The 21,351-nt window shown below is 34.3% G+C and overlaps 1 protein-coding gene and 1 non-coding gene across 2 annotated transcripts; one reads left to right on the plus strand and one right to left on the minus strand.

The window, feature by feature from the left end:
- Positions 1–2,701: 2,701 nt before the first annotated feature.
- Positions 2,702–4,409, minus strand: LOC18032408 (malonyl-CoA:anthocyanidin 5-O-glucoside-6''-O-malonyltransferase). Its single transcript, XM_006421576.2, has one exon. The coding sequence runs from the start codon at positions 4,333–4,335 to the stop codon at positions 2,929–2,931; it is 1,407 nt and encodes a 468-aa protein (XP_006421639.1). The 5' UTR covers positions 4,336–4,409; the 3' UTR covers positions 2,702–2,928.
- Positions 4,410–20,816: 16,407 nt separating this feature from the next.
- On the plus strand, positions 20,817–20,920 carry LOC112095503. The gene has a single exon (XR_002903876.1). It is a non-coding gene; the product is annotated as a small nucleolar RNA R71 (small nucleolar RNA).
- Positions 20,921–21,351: the final 431 nt, after the last annotated feature.

Raw genomic sequence — 21,351 nt, forward strand, 5'->3', positions numbered from 1 at the left:
AATGTAAACATGGACATCGCAACAGCATATTGGAACACTCTACGGTAGAACACTAATGATGATTGTACTATTAGGATATGATGATTATCTTTAGCCATTAGTACTTCATGGTTGACCAACTCCATCACAATTACTGTCATATATATATTATTGATAACGTGATTTTACAAAAATTAATATTTTTTATTATGTTCATCACATATTAATATAATTTTAATAATAATAAATTATTATGTCAACCTATAATCCTATTTGACTAATCCCATAGTCCTCAAGAATAAGCAATCTAAACATGCGGTTGGTGATGATACTGTTTTGCCATTTTTTTCAAATTTTAGTGAAGGAATTTAGATAAGGTGATTTTATCCAAAAAAAAGAAAGGAAAGAAAAAATACCAAATAATAAAATTATCTTTAAACCTTCTAACACTAATTTGAAAGTGCCATAAAAAAAATGTCTCTTTTATTTAGAGTAAATTTTGGATTAACTCTTTATATATTGCTATTTTTAAATTACCTCCCTTACTTTTGAAAACCTTAAATTATCCCATTTTTATTCAAAACATAACAGAAAAATAGAGGTGAGTTGAATTCTTTTTTATTCTTAACCAAAAGAAAAAATGAAAGATAAATTGAGGTTTTCTTAAAAAAAATTAAAGATATTGAATACGTGGTCTAAAATTTAGTATTTTAATATGTGGACATGCCTTTTCCATTGAATACTTTTCCATGTAAACATGGACATCGTAACAGCTAGCTAGCACAAACAAACATCAATAATTCAAGATATTGATGGCTTATCTTGAAAAAAGAATAAATATGTATATAGGTCCGGCTATATTGGAACACTTAGAACACTAATGATGATTGTACGATCATAGAGATAAATATTAAATCTGCATTTACTATTAGGATATGATGATTATCCTTAGCCATTAGTACTTCATGGTTGACCAACTCCATCACAATCACTGTCATATATATATATATTATTGATAACATGATTTTACAAAAATTAATATTTTTTATTATGTTAATCACATATTAATATAATTTCAATAATAATAAATTATTATGTCAACCTATAATCCTATTTGACTAATCCCATATCCTCAAGAATAAGCAATCTTAAGCCACTTTAACTCCCCAAAATTAGGATAGGGTATAATTTGTTTTAAATAGTCCAATCTGATAAGAATCAAATAATATTGATGGAAATAAAACAATCAATCAAATGATTGATTATTGCCATCTTAATTATTGATTAAAAAGAATTTTTTGGTCAATTTTATTCCTAAATTATGTTAATTGTATCAAATACTTGTATAAATTCAGCCTTTGTGCTCTTGAATGAATAAGAGTGAAATTTATCTTTTCGCTATAATTCCAAAAAAATTTAATAGGATTAGAGCATGTTTGAGAGTTCTCAAATTCATGGGTTTAAGCTTAGTCATCATGTCAATAATGGATTTATGTAGTATGGTGGTCTAAGTGAGAGTAATGTGAGTTCCTTTTCAATTGATTTTCAGTTTCTTCACTTGGGAAAAAAAAAACAAAAGTTGTTCGGCCGCACCATTAATAACCACTTCCATCATCACAAAGGAAATAATGTCAAAAGAAAGAGGGAATGAAAGAGAATCCTCAAAATTGATATTTTTCTTGACAAGATCAAAGGAATGGTTTTGTAAATAACGGAACTCTATGACAATTGACAAGATCAAAGGAATGAATTTAAAATCTTTGAGTGAAGATTTCTTTCAAAACGATCAAAGGAACGGCTTTCATATTAAAATATTTCCTTAATTAAAGGGTTTTACTTATGTTTTGCGTAGTCTTAAAAAAAAAAGTGTACATCAAAATAATTGGAAGATTTCTTCGACAAAAAGGAATGCTTTTTAATAAGTTACACCACATTTGGATGAGTTTGTAAATAAGAATTAACGATATTACAATTTTAAGTGCTTCAGCCTGAATATTAAAGGTTAAGAGTTGAGATAAGACTTAAGAAATCAAGGTCCATTACATTCTTAGGCAAGGTTAGGGCCTTACTAAAAACTTTAACCCAATCCTTGACCCTTAAGTTAATTTTAAAATTAAAAAATATATAGCACTTAAAATTATTAAAATAGACGCACCAAGTGATCACAATTGTATCTTAAGTGTATTTGTCATTATTTCATATTAATTTAGTTATTTTGTATTTGAATTATTTATTTGTTGTTAGTTTGGTTAATATGATAATCTTGTTAGATTGTTACATGTTGTACTGTTATTAAAACTAAATAAAAATAATTTATTAAATTCCTTACAAATAAATTCAACATAAAAATGGAACATGAAGTCAATGATAATACATCATTCTAATTAAACATTAAAAATAGGAGTCCCATAAAAAAATTAAAAAAAGTGAAAAAAATTATGGCACACAACCTGATAAGGGTTTGAATCCAGCTATCATTTTCCACAACGCTAAGGTGGATCCACTAGTCTACCTAACCAATAACTTTGGGTGCCTAAGTTACATTTAATTTAACTTACGACTGACTTGCATAATATTAATTAGCCTCATATACTCTATATTATTTATAATTTATTCATAAATATTATAAAACAAAGTATAAGAAACTCAACAAAATTTTACAATACAAAATAGTTGATAATAATTATAAATAAATTATAAATAATATAAAGTATAGGGGGCTGAATGATATTTTGTGGGTCAGCCGTAAGTTACGTTAATGTAACTTAGGCGGACCCAACAAACTTTAATTATTATTATTTTGAATGTACAACAGCGACTCCTTTATTAGCACGCAGACAAAAAAGTTTTGCTATCCTGCCAAGGCAAATAACTTCCCGCATAATTGTAACACTAATCGTAATTATACTTACACGTACGTAATTCAAAGACCTTCTAGGCCATTAACATTTAACAAAGAGAGAAGTAAAAAACCTCCATTTGTTGCTTCTTCAAAACGACACCAATCTCAACACCACCACCTCCATCTTTACTCTCCACCAAAGAAATAGCCCCTGTCCTGTCTACTGACACAATCTCCACCTTCTTAGGCCTCCCCCACCCGAAATCGGACCCGTAGTCATCAAAACGGTTTGACCCGGCTGCCGTTAGCATTACATGTCCTTTCTCTTTCAACATCGCAATTGTCTTTACCATCTTATCCTCTGATCCTTGCACCCCATTCCCCTTCAGCACTTTAATCATTTCACTTAATTTCTCTGCAACAATAGCAACCCCATTGTCCCGTATCATATCACTTGCTTTTGCTTCCCCAATTACACTTCCAACACAATTTCCAAAATAATTAATGGGAATTGGAGGATCCAGACGGCCCCTGCAATCCCCTACCACCGCAAACTTAACGGTTGTGTTAGCTTCTACTCCTTTGGCTTTAATCTGGCAAACGTACGCATGAGCACATGTAAGCACAAAAGGCGATAACTGAAGTTGTTTTGACTTCCCTGCTTCGTTATTAATTTTGTTAACCTTATCTCTAAGCTTCTTTATGTCTTTGCCACTCAATTCAAATGTTTTTCGAACCACGTCGGAGCTTGCTTCTTTATCAAACGCGGTAGCCAAAACCTTCAAGCTTCGTGTGTCGGACGATCCGGTAAAATCCATCCAGTGCTTAACGTACACCATGTCGATCCCATCGGGATCTTTGATGACCGTGCGGTCAAAACATGGGGTAATTTCCGATGACAAAGAAGGATTAGCGTTGTGAACGTCTGATGATTGAATTTGTTTGCAAAAATAAGCCCATGATTTGATAAACATCATACAACTTTTCCCATCAAGAAGCGAATGGTGATACGAGACACCAATTGAGAAGCCTTGATTAGGAAAAAATGTTATTTGGATGGCGATTACCTCGGCTTTGTCGTCCGATATGGATAACTGGGGCACCAAAGGATTAAACTCTGCAGCATCACGAATCCCGCTCCCAGATAGGAGAGCAAAATCGGAGTTGGACTCGGCGACTGTGAGCGAAACGCCGTCGTCTGGAAAGTAGTAGATGGCTGGCTTAGCGGCATCCGGAGGCCACATCAAGTGACCGGCGAGCGGGGTATAGTGAAGGAGAGTGAGGGAGAGGGACTGTTTCAGTTTTGGGAGGATTACCGAGTTGAATGAATCGCTGGTTAACTCAGTGATTTGATACAAGAAGAGGCGTTCTACAGGAGGGAACTTGAACCAGTAAGTGTCGAAGTAGGTGAGCGGAAGAGTGAACGGAGCCGCGGTTGTTGAGTTGGAGGAGAACGGGGTGAGTTTAGTAACCTCGTGAACTTTTACTTTGCTATTGTTTTGGGTTTCCGCCATGAGACTGATGATCAGTAGAGATGAAATCAGATGATCAAGCAAAGAGATAAGTAGAGACCAGTAGAATGGCCTTAAGTAATGATATGGCCTCTTCAAGATTCGGCAATGATATATGGCCCATTCAATTGCAAAAATGGCCTTTAGTAATGTAGAATCAGAAATATGGACAGAAACGTCCACCTTATCTTTTCCATTTTTAGTTCAATGAAAGCTAAGCTGTACTATATAAAAAAAAAAAAGCAAAGAGATAAGAAGCAATGCTAAGCTGTAGGCTGTAGCTGTTTGGGGCATCTCTGGCTTTTGAAAACGTGTTTAAGTCAAATTGGCCCTTGACATAATGACCCGTTATCATTAATTTATGAATTAAATCGCGTGGAAAAATGGAAATGAATAATAATGCGAGTAAATTTGCGGCGTGACGAGAGATGGCGGTAAAATTTTTTTTTGGTTTTGACCACGAGATATTTTGGGGAGAACCCTAATTATGGAAGATATTTTTAAGCTTGTACCATAATTTAGATTAGAAGTCTCCGCTCGAACTGAGAGACACAAGTTCTTCCAATAATGACGACTTTCCTGCAACTCGAACTGGGGAGCAAACCCAATCAAATCACTTAAGGGGACTCTATTGCCAGTAGAGCCAACACTTTATTAATAGATGACAGTAAAATTTGACAAAGGAGAAAGTGATATTCACATTATTTGTCATCATTCATTCACTCCATGCTGTTAAATTATAGCACAAGTTAATTATTAAAAATAATGTCCACAGCCCACTAGCCCATTGGCTACAACCCAGGTACTTCACTTTGGGTGCCAAGCTGGGGCTTAATTTTATCTCAGAACTAGAAAATAGAATTGCGTTTCACGCGGTTTTAAAAAAAGAATTTAGTATTATCATTTTTTTCTTACTTTACACTTGATGAAACTGATAAAAAATATGAATTGATTTTTTTTAAGATGAGGCAGCCTTATAAAAAATTAAAAAAAAACCATTAGCCAACAATACAAATAAAGAAGCAACGCAAGATAAAGAATAAAATGAGAGAATATATTATACAATGATTTTATTCATTCCAATTGTGTGTGTATAAAACAAAAAGATGAGCTCTCCTTTTATAGTTACATAATCACTCCATGAAATTAATGAAAAATTATGGATCATAATTCCTTGTGAGATAGTGAGAGTTATATGGAAGCTAAAAGTTACTAATGGGAGATAGTAGAGAGACTAAGAGATATATGTTATGAACATCTACATTTATTTTAATAAATTCATAACATTTCTCCTTGCATGTTCATTACAAATAATATGCCTCATTAAAACCTTTACTTATTGTGTAATAACAATCAAATTAATTGTGAGAAGATAAAAAACTAAATCTAAAAGAAAATTTATCTATTTATTAGATAATAGAGAATATACAAAGATGAGAAATGGTGATGCCACATCACCTCCTCAAGTCCCAACTTTATATATATACTAGAAAATAAAACGCGCTTCACGCGGCTTTGAAAAAAGAATTTAGTATTATTTTTTTTTTCTTACTTTACACTTAATGAAACTGATAAAAAATATGAATTGATTTTTTTAAAGATGAGGCAGTCTTATAAAAAATAAAAAAAAACTATTAGTCAGCAATACAAATAAAGAAGCAACGCAAGATAAAGAATAAAATGAGAGAATATATTACAGAGTGATTTTATTCATTCCAATTGTGTGTGTACAAAACAAAAAGATGAGCTCTCCTTTTATAGTTACATAATCACTCCAAGAAATTAATGAAAAATTATGGATCATAATTCCTTGTGAGATAGTGGGAGTTATATGGAAGCTAAAAGTTACTAATGGGAGATAGTAGAGAGACTAAGAGATATATGTTATGAACATCTACATTTATTTTAATAAATTCATAACATTTCTCCTTGCATGTTCATTACAAATAATATGCCTCATTAAAACCTTTACTTATTGTGTAATAACAATCAAATTAATTGTGAGAAGATAAAAAACTAAATCTAAAAGAAAATTTATCTATTTATTAGATAATAGAGAATATACAAAGATGAGAAATGGTGATGCCACATCACCTCCTCAAGTCCCAACTTTATATATATATATATATAGATATATAGATATAGAGAGATAGAGTCGGTATTCCTCTGCTTAAGAGTCGGTTTCTTTCAGTAATATATGAATTATGAAGACGGAATATTGGAGCTGTATCTTAAAACCGCATCAAAGACAAAGAGTCCTGATATGAAATGTTAGTAGGCTGTATTTTAAAACCACATTAAAAACAAAGAGTTCCATGGATTTTTTATTGTAAATATCAGTGTACTTCTGATTGTAATATCAGTGTATAAAAAATAATAATAATGTCCATAATTTTTAACACGTGACAAATTTTATAAAAAATAATAATAATGTCCATAATTTTTAACACGTGACAAATTTTATCCAATGATACATTATTTAAAATCCTAAATAAATAATGTCCACAATTTTTAATATGTGACGAGCTTTATTGGGTGACACATTATTTAAAATATAAATTATATACTTATTTTCAAATGCTCGACTTTGTTTTTTCTAATGGAAGTCCGCCGTGTGTAAATTCACAAATTATAAAATTATATTATTATTATTGTTATTATCATCATCATCATCATCATCTCACTGTATCAATAGGACGACATATGCTGACCTAATAAAAACAATAACAGATATCAAGTATAAAACATGGAACAATTAATCATATCAATCTATAAATCAAACTATTGTGTAGGCTTGATCAGAAGATTTTTTATTAGTTTTCTTTAATTAATTATCCGAGTTCAAATCTCAATGTGGAATTAATCCACCCTTATCTTTTAAAAATTAATAAATAAAAAATTATGAGGGAATGAATCGATAATTTAATTTTTTTTTATACTTGCCGCTGAAATATAAATCTTAAGGACAGTAAGGACCTAAAAATTAATTTTAACTTCTACAAATAGATAAATAAATCTATATTTATTGAAACACATAATAATAACATTTTTTTTCCCTTTTCACTGGATCTTATCAATACACAAGTATAATACTGTAGACAAATGAGATTGATTGATCGTGCAGCGGAGACGCAGGAGTAATTTCACCTGTACTCTTTTATTATTCATTGACAATAGAAATTCAAAGAAATTAAACTTGTTTAATGTCGAAGCCACGCACTTGAGGGTCAACTAATGTTTACCAGCCACACCATAATTGTGCCACCAAGGATTGTCCCTCTGGAGATTCCCACCCTTGTCTGTTTTCACATACAACAGAAATTTTGTCATTAAATAATTATATCTGAAAGCCTATTCATAAACTTAGAATCAAACATTTCCTTTTAAGTACTGTGTATGAGACTCTGAGCTGATTATCTGAATGGATTAAAGTTAAAGAAAAAAAAAATAAAAAAATAAAAATTGATACTCACAAATTGAATGATTGTTGGTAGCTTCCCACAGAGTCGTCGACCTCGGGGATGCTGCTGAGGCTAGGAGAAGCATGATAACAAAGATCACCTGCCAAACAAGGAAGCACTTCTTTGAAGTCATTTTCCCTTAATAAGTTGTGTAATACTCTTCAAGTTCAAACGTTTTTGTCTATTTATAGGGGGCCGTGGAACCATGAAACTTCTTAACTACCTCGTAAGTAATGTCATTTGATTAAAAAAAGGTGGAAAATCTCAAGTAATTTTTTTAAAAAATTTTTAAACTAGCAATGGGTGTATTGAATTGACCACTAAACCCTTACAGCTTTCACAATCTCTCTTATTTCCTTTGACGTTAAAATTTTAATTAAAAAAAATAGTTGTTTGTTAGCTGAGATAAGGTTTTTTATGTTAAGGATAAGCGGTCAAAACAGAAAAGATACATATTAGTGGGTTCATTCATTCATGTAGGCCACTTTTATTATTAAATATTTAATTGATATCACTAATTATTGGAACTAAAGTCTAAGCATGTTTTCTTGATTTTATTTTCTTTTCAGTTCCAAATCCACTGCGAAAAAGTTGCCTCGACTATTCTTGGAAAGTCTAGATGTGGAGCGGCAATTACTTCAATTAATTTTAATTATAAAATTAGCACCAACTCACGTTACTGTTTGACGTGGGTTATGAACTGTCACCTACCCACCAATGAACCCCATTCTAATTTCATTAAGATAAACTTTTTGTATAAAGGGTATAAGTTTCTTTAGCCCCTATATTACGAAGTTGGTGACCGTTTAGTTATTATATTTTTTAAAATAACTCAAAATATCTCTACTATTATTTTTTGTTCCTTTTATCTTACTTATATAATATTATTCTCTTACAATAATATTTTTTTTTTGGACATTAATGAAAAGAAAAAAATTAAATTAATAATTTAACCCGAAAAAATAAAATAAAAACAAAAAGAATATCTATTAATTTTTGTGAAAGCTCACATATATCCATAAAAAAATAATATTCTAAAAAAGTAAACTACCATTTTTTGACATTAATAAAAATATTAATATATTAACTCCTCTATAGAATATTCCATAAAATTAATATATACTCTTTTTGTTTCTATTCTATTTTTTGGAGTTAAATTGGTAATTTAAATTTTTTTATAATTAATGTAAGAAAATACATTATTGTAAAAGTAAGCCAAAAGGAATAAAAAATAATGACAGGAATATCTTGAGGTATTTTTAAAAATATAAAAATTAAACGGGCACTAATATCAAATTATAGAAACTTAACGAGCTTTACCCTTAGTTCAAAACTTGAGAAACTTTTATATTAATTCAATTATTATTTACTCTTATGTGGGGGATAGAGATCCAATCGTACTCAATAATAAAAAGATGCATGGCTGAATATCTATCCACCACCTACGGTTTCACACTTTATTGAAAATACATAAACACTTTTTTTTTTCTTTTTCAACTATCCACTTAAAGTTATAAAGTATATCAATATTCCACTTTTCCATTAGCATTGAGAGTATTATGCAGAATATGAATAAAATGATTATTTTTACCCTTGAGTTAAGGGCATTTGTGATTTTGTATAATAAAATAATAAAAGAAAATGAAGTAAAAAACAGAAAATAGTTTCCTTCATTGTCCTCTCCTTATTCAAATTATAGGATTTAAAAAATAAACAAAATTTGTATTAAATCTTTCATCACCAACATAAAATCAAAATTAAAAAATAAAAATATCTCGCCATCTAAATCCTAACCCTACGCCGCCCGTGCTTCAATTCCGTACTTCTCATTAAATTGAATTTACCAAGCACTTTTCCATGCATCATTCGTGGTTTTCCTTGATTCCATTTCATAGTTTCACTTCAATTTTGAAACCACCAAAATTACCCTTCACCTAAACTTAACCTAGAGACATTCCATTCTCTCTCAATTGCTTCAATTTTTTATCTACTCTCTTCAATTGTCGTCATCAAAAACTTTCCCACCATTTTTTTTTGTTGGTTCCATTTTATGTTCGAACTTCTATTTTGAAAACCCCCCATAATCGCCTCTCACCAAAATCGAACTTAGACAATGGCTGGTGCTGAAAGCTCTAGTGCACCAAGACAGCTGTACTCAAAACCACCAAAATCTTCGAATCAACAAATCTTCAATGTCCAAATCTTGTTTCACAGTTAAAAATGGAAGGATTTTAGTGAAAATAATATTGAGATTGAATAGTAGAACCAAGTTTCTAAAACAATAAAACTCTGGAGGACGATTTGTAAGCCTCAGTTTTCAATGAGGTTCATATCACATATACTTCACTTATATACAAGCTAAGAATACATATGATAAACATTAGCTTACAAGATAACTACAAGGATAATTACAAGACTAACGATAACTACAAAGATAATTACAAGACTAACGATAAGAATATTTTCAGTTTTATCTTTATCGTTATCACACCCCCGCAAGCTGACAGGACAAGAACAAACTGGAAGCTTGGAAATTAGATAGCAAAAGCGAGAAGTAGACAGGTCTTTAGTAAGACAATCAGCAAGTTGATCGAGAGTAGAGATATAACGAACATCAAGCTCTCCGCGAACAATATTTTCTCGAACATAATGATAGTCAACCTCTACATGACGAGTCCGGGCATGAAACACAGGATTGGAGGCCAAGGAAATGGCACTTATGTTATCACACCACATGCGAGGACAAGACAGAGGAATATGTAAGTCTTTGAACAAAGATCGAAACCAAGATAAAGTAGCAGCTGTATATGCAAGCTATCTGTACTCAGCCTCGGTACTGGAACGAGAAACCCTTTTTTGCTTCTTAGAACTCCAAGAAATGAGATTAGTGTTGTGCAAATTTTAATGTACTCGCAAGCGCACGAATCTATTGTAGTATAGATTTATGGTGACGAGTGTCGATCCCACGAGGAGGTGGATTTTAATTGTGTATAGAATTAATTTTGTAAATGGGTTGTTGGATTTATGGTGGAAATGATTTGGTATATGCTAAAACTTAAATTAAAATGGCGAGAATAAATTCTAAAATTGGAATTGCAATGGCGAGAATAAATTGAAGATAATTCTATTGAAATGACGTACTTGGGTATCTGGATCCGTATCAACATGCATCATGGGCTAAATAATCCGTATTAATGCCAATTAAATCATGAGGGGGGAATCCACACCTCATGAACCACGCTCTAATCAATATGGTGCTAAGGGCTTATCGTGCCAAATAATAATAACTTTATACTAGAGAGCCGGTGTAACCAAGGCGGTATCTAGACAAGACTATTATTATTTGTCGACGAGAAGTCAAAACATCCACAAAAATTAGAGGGGGAGAGAAAATAAATTTACCAAATTAAGCCCATGACACATGTTGAGACTTCACCTTCAACCCAAGCTTGAAAGAAAATTAGCCACTCATAATTGAACTAGGGGCAAAATGGGAATTTATTAAAATACGAAGAAAATACAAGATGGAGAAGGAATTACAGAAAATGGATCCCAAAAATGGATTCAGAGATATCAAATTAGGGGGGGGGGAGGCCCCTTTTTTATAGATACATGGAGTAAATCATGGCCATCGGATTAAAAACAGTTTGGACGCTCAGGATTGCGCCACGTCATCAGTCAACAGTTTGACCACGCGGATGAACAGTAACACGGATTCAGAGATATCAAATTAGGGGGGGGGGAGGCCCCTTTTTTATAGATACATGGAGTAAATCATGGCCATCGGATTAAAAACAGTTTGGACGCTCAGGATTGCGCCACGTCATCAGTCAACAGTTTGACCACGCGGATGAACAGTAACACGGTTTGACCCGACTTTGAACAGTAACGCGGTTTGACCCGGATGAACAGTAACGCGGTTTGGTTGAAAATAATCCTGTGTGATGCATGCACCGTACGCGAGATTTTTTGTCCACTGATATGCTGCCACGTCACCATCAACAGTACATGTGAATAGTGCCATTTTTCCTTTTATGCTCCTCCTAAGGTTTTCGACCGTCCTGAGTTCAAAAGTGATGTCCGTTTTGCCGTCTGATCTCTCCTTTATTGTGAAATGACTATAATGCCCCTAAAATACATAAAATACTTAATTAAAATAAAACACATGTAATTAAATCACAAGAAGGTTAAATATATAAAAGTAAGGGTTGTTAGTAAGACTTAAAATGTAAAATGACGGTTTTCTCCTTTATAAATATGCATTTTCTAACACTCAACACACCCCCCAACCAGCTTATTGCTAGTCCCTAGCAAATAAAGCGAAAACAAAATTCAAATTCAAAATAATTTTTTTTTTGTTTTAATAGAAACACTCGTATTTATTCCATCAGATTAATGATAGCAATCAAATAAAAGTATAAGCATTATCTCCAGTCTAAAGCAACATCACACCCACATCAACCATCCACATGAATTAGCCCAGTAGACTTTGTTTTAGCTACTCTCAAGAATGACATGTCAAACCCCAAAATCTCACTGGAAGTAGTGACACTCTCACAAATAAATTAATCCCAATAAAAATAGTCACTCCAATGAATGGTAATTGAGAGAGAAAATAATAAAGAAGTGATATCACATGCTCTCACCAAGATGAAATAAATATGCCCTCAGCTTAGAAATAATACGATCTCAAGTCAAATAAAATGTTAGTCAACCCACTTTATTTATCTTTTTTTTTTTTAATTATGCATCACTACATCTTTTTAGCCCATATAACTAGCTTCCACTTCAAATTATAGTTCCCTAAAATCAAGAAGGACTTTTATTAGGACGAAACGTAAGCTAGGGACATGGCTAACAAAGAAGGAAAATAAGGAAAACAAAGTGTATGTTTGAGAAAAATGCAGAGATTTTTTTTTTTTTTTTTTTTTGGAAGTTGCAAGGTGGATTTCACCTATTTTTATTCTTTTGAAACAACAACTTTTGTTTTTGTTTTTTTTTTATTTGGCATAACTTCACTGAACAAAATAATTATTTACATTTTCTCAAACATAAATAGGTGATGGAACTTATAAGATATCGGGTAATACTCCAAATCGGAGTGGGTCAAGATGATAAGTTGACAAAGAAAAGGTTTTTTTTTTTTTTTTTTTTTTTTAAAGGCTCAAAAGGGTTAACTATGGATATTAAATAAAAGGGATGGCTTGAAAGGCTCAAACGGATCAAAGATGGCCTCTCCATCGTCTTTTAGGGCTCTAAATAATCTTCCATATCTACTAGTTAGATGGGCCTCCAAATGTAGCAACACACTCTTTTTTCTTTTTCTTTTTTCTCTTTTTTTTTATTTTACAATTTTTTTTTTTTAAGGGTTAACTCAAAAGTAATTTAGAGATCGTGTATAAAATAATAAACTGCTAAGCTGTATAAAGAGTGGGCAAAAGGGTTATTCTCCAAGAAAAATAATAGGCTCAAAAACTCACTTGGTACTTATTATGACATGTTCATTCCTTCAAGCAACTCACATTTGTCTCCGACATCAACATGTAAAGTAGCAAACATAGCGTAACATCACTTAAGACAAAAGATAATACAAATACTAAAATTTGAAATTAATCATGTCATCCAATGTTAAAACAAATCACACATTTTTTTTTTTTTTTTAAACATCATTCTACCCCCCAACCTATTCTAAACATGAAAGGAAAAAATGCATGCAGAAATGTGAAAATGATGTATAAAAACTAATTAGAAAAGTTACACGTAAAATGATAGAAAACGAAAATGATTTTTTTTTTTTAAAAGAAGATGCGTTTCTAGAGGAACTACACTCCATATTCAGCCATCTTCGACTCAAAAGTTGGAAAATGTATATTTATAGAGGAGAAATTAAAGAAGAAAAATAAACATAAACACATAATAAAGAAAAAGAAAATGTCTGAATTGTTTTTTTTTTTTTGAATTTTTTTTTTCAAACAATGAAGATGCGTTTCTAGAGTAACTACACTCCATATTCAGCCATCTTCAACACAAAAAGTTAGCAACAGTTAGTTTCTACAACAAAAAATTAGTAAAAACTTAACCAAAATTCCACAATTGTCGACTATTCCCTCCCCCCAACCAGAACGAAACATTGTCCTCAATGTTTGAAATGAAAGAAGTAGAGTTTAAAAGACATCACCTGGGTGGTGCAACACAGAAGAAAATATTTACAGGCGGAGAGTTAAATCTAATTTGTACTTCTTACTGCTGCTACTGTTACCATCATTATTTGGGCGCTCCAACACAAAGGTCCAGGGGTCTGGCTCCGGTTTATACGCTTGTAACAGATCAAGTAGCTCATTAGCAGTGTGAGCACAAATAAAGAGTTTTTTCACATTAGCGGGAATGAAATAGTTTTTTATTGCATGGTTAAGAAATGCGATAAAGCCATCATAAAAGTTATTGACATTTAACAAACCGATGGGTGTTTGGTGGATGTGCAGATGGGCCCAAGATGCTAGCGTGATAAGTGCCTCTAGTGTTGCAAGATCTCCTGGAAGGAAAATAAAAGCATCAGCATGATTAAGCATTTCAGTTATTCTTTCTTGCATACCTGAGACGACTAACTCTTCTCCAGTTGATGAGTCAGACGAACTGCCCAATGGTTTTAGGACTCTTGGGATGATGCCTAACACTTGACTTCCTCTGATAAAAGCTGCTTCTGAGACCATTTTTGATAACCCTCGATTACCTCCTCCATACACCAAGTGTAATTTTCTCGCTGCTATGCTTCGACCAAGATCTATGGCTGCCTCAACGAACTCTTTATGTTTGCCATAGGTAAATCCAGAAAGCACACAAATGTTCTTGAATTGTCTATTGGGAGTAGCTGACATTGTGATACTTCTCAAAAACAATTTGTGAGTGCTTGACAAAAAGAAATCACATTTAAGAGTCTTGGTGATAGTGGGTCATGGTTGTGTATGAGGTAATATGTCAGTGTCAAATAACGCGTAAAGCACGTGCTCGCAAGTCAAAAAGAAAACAGTAAAAAGGAAAAAGCAAACAGTAATAAAATTATTAAAGACAATAATGCAAACAATAAGACAATAGTGAAATAAAATAACAATAAAGTAAAAGGATATTTACAGGTAGTTGCGACTGTGGCTCACATCTTCCTCTGGTTTTACGTCCAGAAACGGCTTGAACGCCCTCTATGGGTCGAGGATAGGCTTCCTATCCAGTTTTCTTATAAACAGGCAAACAGGGTCGTTTATAGTCAGATTCCCGAGACTATATCGTGCATGCTCTTTCTGGAATAATGGCCATAACTGGAGAATCGCTCCTTGCACATATCCACTGGGATGCGTTTCAAGAGACAAAAGGATATCATCCAATGACTCCTTATTCAAGCCATCCCTAATGAATTGAATCTTATCTTCCCTGTTATCAGACATCATTCCTAAAGAACATGGGTTTTTATTGCAACTCATTCTGGCACACTTATGACAAGCAACAGAAATTCTTCGAGCTCGTCGTTTTCTTGCATAATTTCCTTTACCACAACCAGGCATGTATGCAATAAATTTTAGAGGTAACTCACCTGCCGATCGTACTTTAGCCTCGATTAACCAACGGATGTCAGCAGGTATGTTATTTCTCATGAGTAATCGCATGCGTTCGGACCGAGCTTTATAGATCGTAAGGAGGGCATTCTGTGGAAGTGAAGGGAATCGCTTGTGAAGCTTCGTTAGAATCTCGTTTCTGTCCATACCTTCGCCTCAGAATATCAGTTATTATGGGAAACTGAAGTAACCGACTTGATTGTCACGGAGTACCGTTATCCGCCACTTCACCGGGGTAACAAACTAAAGCACACAAATAGAAAAACAAATTAAAACACACAAAGAAAATTAAAATCGTCCTCTTATTGAATTTACCTCAAGCTCCAACTGGATGTCGTAAACACTTCTCTCAATGTCTCTGAGTTGGCTTTCTAAACCCTCAACATAGGCTACTAACTCTGGTGGTTGTAGAGCCCAAATGCGTTGTGTTTTACAAAATTGAATTTGCCTTTTGAGATGAGTTTTGACACGTTGAAGTGGTTTAAGAATGTTCAGGAGGAACGGTCTAAGTATGAGACTCATGATTAAAAATGATAAGAGAAAACTTAATGGTAAAATAAACACACTTATGCAAAAACAATTTCAATTAGCAAAAGAATAATAATAAAAAGAAAGAAAGAAAAATCAAATCAACGAGAAGAAAAAAAAAATCAATTCAAATTTGGTGGGTCACTCAAATTTATTTCGGTGTCTTCTTCATGTGGTTGGTACTCTAGATATGACTTTAATCTTTGACCATTAACTTTAAACGTGACACCATTCTTTGGGTCCTTAATTTCAATTGCCCCATGTGGAAAAACAGTATGAACAATAAATGGGCCAGACCATCGAGAGCGTAACTTACCTGGGAATAGGTGCAAGCGAGAATTGAATAAAAGCACTCTCTGACCTGGAGTGAACGATTTTCTCATAATTTGCTTATCATGGAAGACTTTCATTCGTTGCTTGTAAATCTTGGCATTTTCGTACGCGTCATTGCGAATTTCTTCAAGTTCTGCCAGCTGTAATCTTCTTTCTGAGCTGGCTTGCTGCATGTCAAAATTGAATTTCTTGATGGCCCAATATGCACGATGCTCGAGTTCCACAGGTAGGTGGCAAGCTTTTCCATACACTAGCCTGTAGGGTGACATCCCAATCGGGGTCTTGAAAGCCGTTCTATATGCCCATAAGGCATCATCAAGTCTTAATGACCAATCTTTTCTGTCCGGCCTCACCGTTTTTTCTAATATGTGCTTTATTTCTCGATTGGAGATCTCAACTTGGCCACTGGTTTGCGGATGATACGGGGTCGCCACTTTGTGTGTGATTGAATACTTTGTCAAAAGAGCTTTGAATGCTTTGTTACAAAAGTGGGCACCACCATCACTGATTATCGCTCGAGGGAATCCAAAGCGTGAAACAATGTTGCTTTTCAAAAATGCTATCACCACCTTGTGATCATTGGTCCTACATGGAATAGCTTCTACCCATTTTGATACATAGTCAACAGCAACCAATATGTATTGATGACCAAAAGACGGGGGAAAAGGTCCCATGAAGTCGATACCCCATACGTCACATCATATTCCTTCGCGTAATGCTTCCCATTCGTTGACACCTATCACATGAAGAACAGAAAGTATAAGCGTCTCGAAATATAGATGGCCAATAGAAACCACATTGTAAAACTTTAGTCGCGGTTTTCTTAGCACTGAAATGGCCTCCACAAGCTTGTTCATGGCAGAATGAAAGGATATTCTGAATTTCACTTTCTGGGACACATCGTCTAACAATTTGGTCTGCACAATACTTGAACAAATACGGGTCATCCCAAAAGAAATTCTTTATCTCTGCAAAGAATTTAGCCTTGTCTTGCTTGGTCCAATGCTCTGGAAGTTTATCTGTAACAAGATAATTAACTATATCAGCATACCAAGGTAATACTTCCACATTCATTAATTGTTCATCTGGAAATGACTCATTCAATGGTAATGATTCTGTAATTGTGTCAAAATGGAGACGAGAGAGATGGTCCGCCACAACATTTTCTGACCCTTTCTTATCTTTGAATTCCAAGTCAAATTCCTGCAAAAGTAACACCCAACGAATTAGTCTAGCTTTTGCATCTTTCTTTGTGAGAAGATATTTAAGAGCAGCATGATCTGTGAACACAATTATTTTACAACCAATGAGATAAGATCGAAATTTTTCCAATGCAAACACTACTGCTAGCATTTCTTTTTCAGTAGTTGAATAGTTCAACTGTGCATCATTCAATGTCATACTAGCATAGTAAATAACATGGGGAATTCGATCAACTCTTTGTCCTAATACTGCTCCTACTGCATAATCAGATGCATCACACATGAGCTCAAATGGTAATTTCCAGTTCGGGGCCTGAATGATGGGTGATGATGTCAACAACTGTTTTAATTTTTCAAACGCCATAAGACATGAATCATTAAAGATAAAAGGTACATCCTTAGCAAGTAAATTGCATAAGGGTCTAGAAACTTTGCTAAAATCTTTAATGAAACGTCTATAGAAACCAGCATGCCCAAGGAAAGATCTTACTTCTCTGACTGTTTTGGGTGGAGGAAGATTAGAAATGAGATCCACCTTGGCTTTGTCAACCTCAATACCTTTACTCGAAATGATGTGACCGAGAACAATACCTTGTTTTACCATAAAATGGCATTTCTCCCAATTTAAGACCAAGTTCTTCTCGATACATCTCTGCAGAACTAGTGTTAGATGATGTAAACATTGATCAAATGAATCACCAAAGACAGAAAAGTCATCCATAAAGACTTCAAGAAATCGTTCAACCATATCAGAAAAAATGCTTAGCATGCATCGTTGAAATGTAGCAGGTGCATTACATAATCCAAATGGCATTCTCCTATATGCAAATGTGCCAAAAGGGCAAGTGAAAGTAGTTTTCTCTTGATCTTTTGGTGCTATGGGAATCTGATTATATCCTGAGTAGCCATCTAGAAAGTAATAAAATTCATGGCCTGCTAATCTATCAAGCATTTGATCAATAAATGGTAAAGGAAAATGGTCTTTACGTGTGACAGAATTCAACTTTCTATAATCAATGCATACACGCCATCCTGTAGTTACTCTAGTGGGTATCAATTCATTATCAGCATTCGTAACTACTGTGACTCCTGACTTTTTGGGGACAACTTGTACAGGACTGACCCATGAACTATCAGAAATTGGATAAATGATACCTGCATCTAATAGCTTAAGGACTTCAGTTCTAACAACTTCTTTCATGTTAGGATTTAACCGACGTTGCATCTCCCTAGTAGTTTTAGCATTTTCATCAAGGTGAATGTAATGCATGCAGTCTACTGGGTTTATACCTTTAATGTCTGCTATGGTCCATCCTAATGCCCCTTTGTGCTCTTTCAAAACATCCAACAACTTACCTTTTTGTTCGTCATTGAGGGATGCTGAGATGATTACCGGTAGAGTACTTTCTTCTCCCAAAAACGCATATTCCAAAGTGTTGGGCAATGGTTTGAGCTCGAGTTTCGGTGGTGATTCTGATGATGGAATGAGTTGCTTCTCTGATGGTGCTAGTTGCTCAACTCTTGATTTCCATTTATTAGTGTCCATAGATGGTGCTGAGTCAAGCAGGGCGTTGACCTCATCAACCGATCTGTCAATATCAAAATCAAAACCAAAGTGAGTTAAACATGTTTGTAAAGGATCATCACTAAGGTTTGAAAGAAAAGTGTCATCAACTAATGCTTCGATTAAATCCACATCAACAATTCCATCATCTGCACTGTGAGGTTGTTTGGCAATGTTGAAGATGTTCATCTCCATAGTCATGTTGCCGAAGGACAACTGCATATTTCCAGTTCTACATTGAATGTGAGCATCCGCAGTTGCCAAGAAAGGTCGGCCTAGAATAATGGGGATGTGCTTCCTTGAATCCTGTATTGGTTGAGTGTCAATTACAATGAAGTCAACAGGAAAATAAAATTTGTCTACCTGGATAAGCACGTCCTCCACAATACCACGAGGTATTTTTGTGGACCGATCTGCAAGTTGTAACACCACTGGAGTTGGGTGTAATTCTCCCAGTCCAAGTTTCACAAACACTGAATAAGGTAACAGATTTACACTAGCTCCTAAATCCAACAAAGCATTCTCAATTGTGTGGTTCCCTATACTACATGAGATAGTGGGGGAGCCTGGGTCTTTGCATTTTAAAGGAATTTTATGTTGGAGTATAGAACTAACGTTTTCTGTTAAAAATGCCTTCTTTTGAACATGCATGTTTCTCTTTTTAGTACAAAGGTCTTTAAGAAACTTGGCATAAGATGGAACTTGTTTAATAGCATCAAGCAAAGGGATGTTAACACTTACCTGTTTGAAGATTTCAAGAATCTCACCTGTGGATTTTCCCTTTTTTCCTTTAGCTAACCTCTGAGAAAATGGAGCTTTCGGAACATATTCTCGTGGGTTAGTTTCTTCTTTCTCCTCCGGTGATGAGTCCTCAACATTCACAGGTACAATTTGATTTTCTTTTGTCACCGGCATCTCCACTTTGTTGTCGACTTCCTTTCCTTTTCGCAAGGTCATTACTGCTTTGACCTCTCCATGTTGCTGTGGTGAACTAGTACTTGCTTCATGTACTCCTTTAGGATTAGGCACTGATTGACTTGGAAATTTACCTTTCTCAACGGTCATTGCCAAGGTCTGAACTGAAGAAGCAAGTTGTCCCACCATCTTCTCGAGGCTTGAAACTGATTGAGCTTGTGAGTTGAAGCCTGCTCTCAATTCATTTCGTAGTCCATCAATGGTGCGGTTCTATTGCTCAATCGTGGAGTGAGTAACATTCTTGAAATTTTGGAATGCATCCTCCCATGGTCTGGGTTGAGAGTAGTTCTGATTCTGATTGAATGGTCTAAATGGGGGCTGAGAGGCTTGAGGATTTTGTGGAATTGGTGGAGCTGGAGCTGTTGGTCCATTCTGTTGGAATCCTTGAGACCATGAAAAATTGGGGTGGTCTCTCCATCCAGGGTTATATGTGTTGGAGTATGGGTTGTAATTTGATGGCTTTCTCATTACACCTATGGCATTGGCTTGATCTGAGTATGAGTCATGGTCATGTGGCTCTGTTGATTTAGCAGTCGATAATGATGCTATTTGTCGAGCAAGACCTTCAACCATCTCCTTGACTTCTTTGATTCCCGAAGTTGACTCGCCAATTTGAACCTCATTCACTCCTTTAATCCTTCTAGTATTCCTGAGTGATCGACTCCGTTGTTGGGAATTGTCCGCTTGTCGCTGGAAGAATTCCCAAATTTCTGATGCACTTTTTGACATTAGCTCTCCTCCACTTGTTGCCATTAGCCATTCTTGCACATTTGGTAGTAATCCCTCCAAAAAGTATTGGCATTGGTGCCATTTCTCGTACCCATGATGTGGACACTTCAAGAGTAGCCCATTGAATCGCTCCCATGTTTCGAAAAATTGCTCGTCCTCTCTCTGGGTAAACTCCGAGATTTCCCTGCGAATAGCATTGGTTTTATGCACTGGGAAATATTTATTTAAAAATTTTGTAACCATTTGTTCCCATGATGCAATGCTATTAGCAGGCAATGTATTAAGCCATGAACGAGCTCTATCTTTTAAAGAAAATGGGAATAGTCTAAGTTTAACATCATCATCTGAAAAATTCTCATATTTGAATGTTTGACAAATGGCATGAAAATCATTCAAATGATTATATGGATCCTCATTTTCTAGGCCATAAAATGTAGGGAGACAATTTAACACACTAGGTTTTAATTCAAAACTCCTAGCAGCTACATTTGGGTATCTTATGCATGACGTGCTCAAATTAGCTAAGGGACTAAAATAGTCCTTAAATGGCCTCTCCTGTGGTGCTTGTAAATCCATTTTATTTTTAACGTGTTTGTGTGTGCGAAGTGTTTTTTCTAATTCAA

Source organism: Citrus clementina, unplaced genomic scaffold (assembly GCF_000493195.1).
Source record: "Citrus clementina cultivar Clemenules unplaced genomic scaffold, Citrus_clementina_v1.0 scaffold_9, whole genome shotgun sequence".
Classification (NCBI taxonomy): domain Eukaryota; kingdom Viridiplantae; phylum Streptophyta; class Magnoliopsida; order Sapindales; family Rutaceae; genus Citrus; species Citrus x clementina.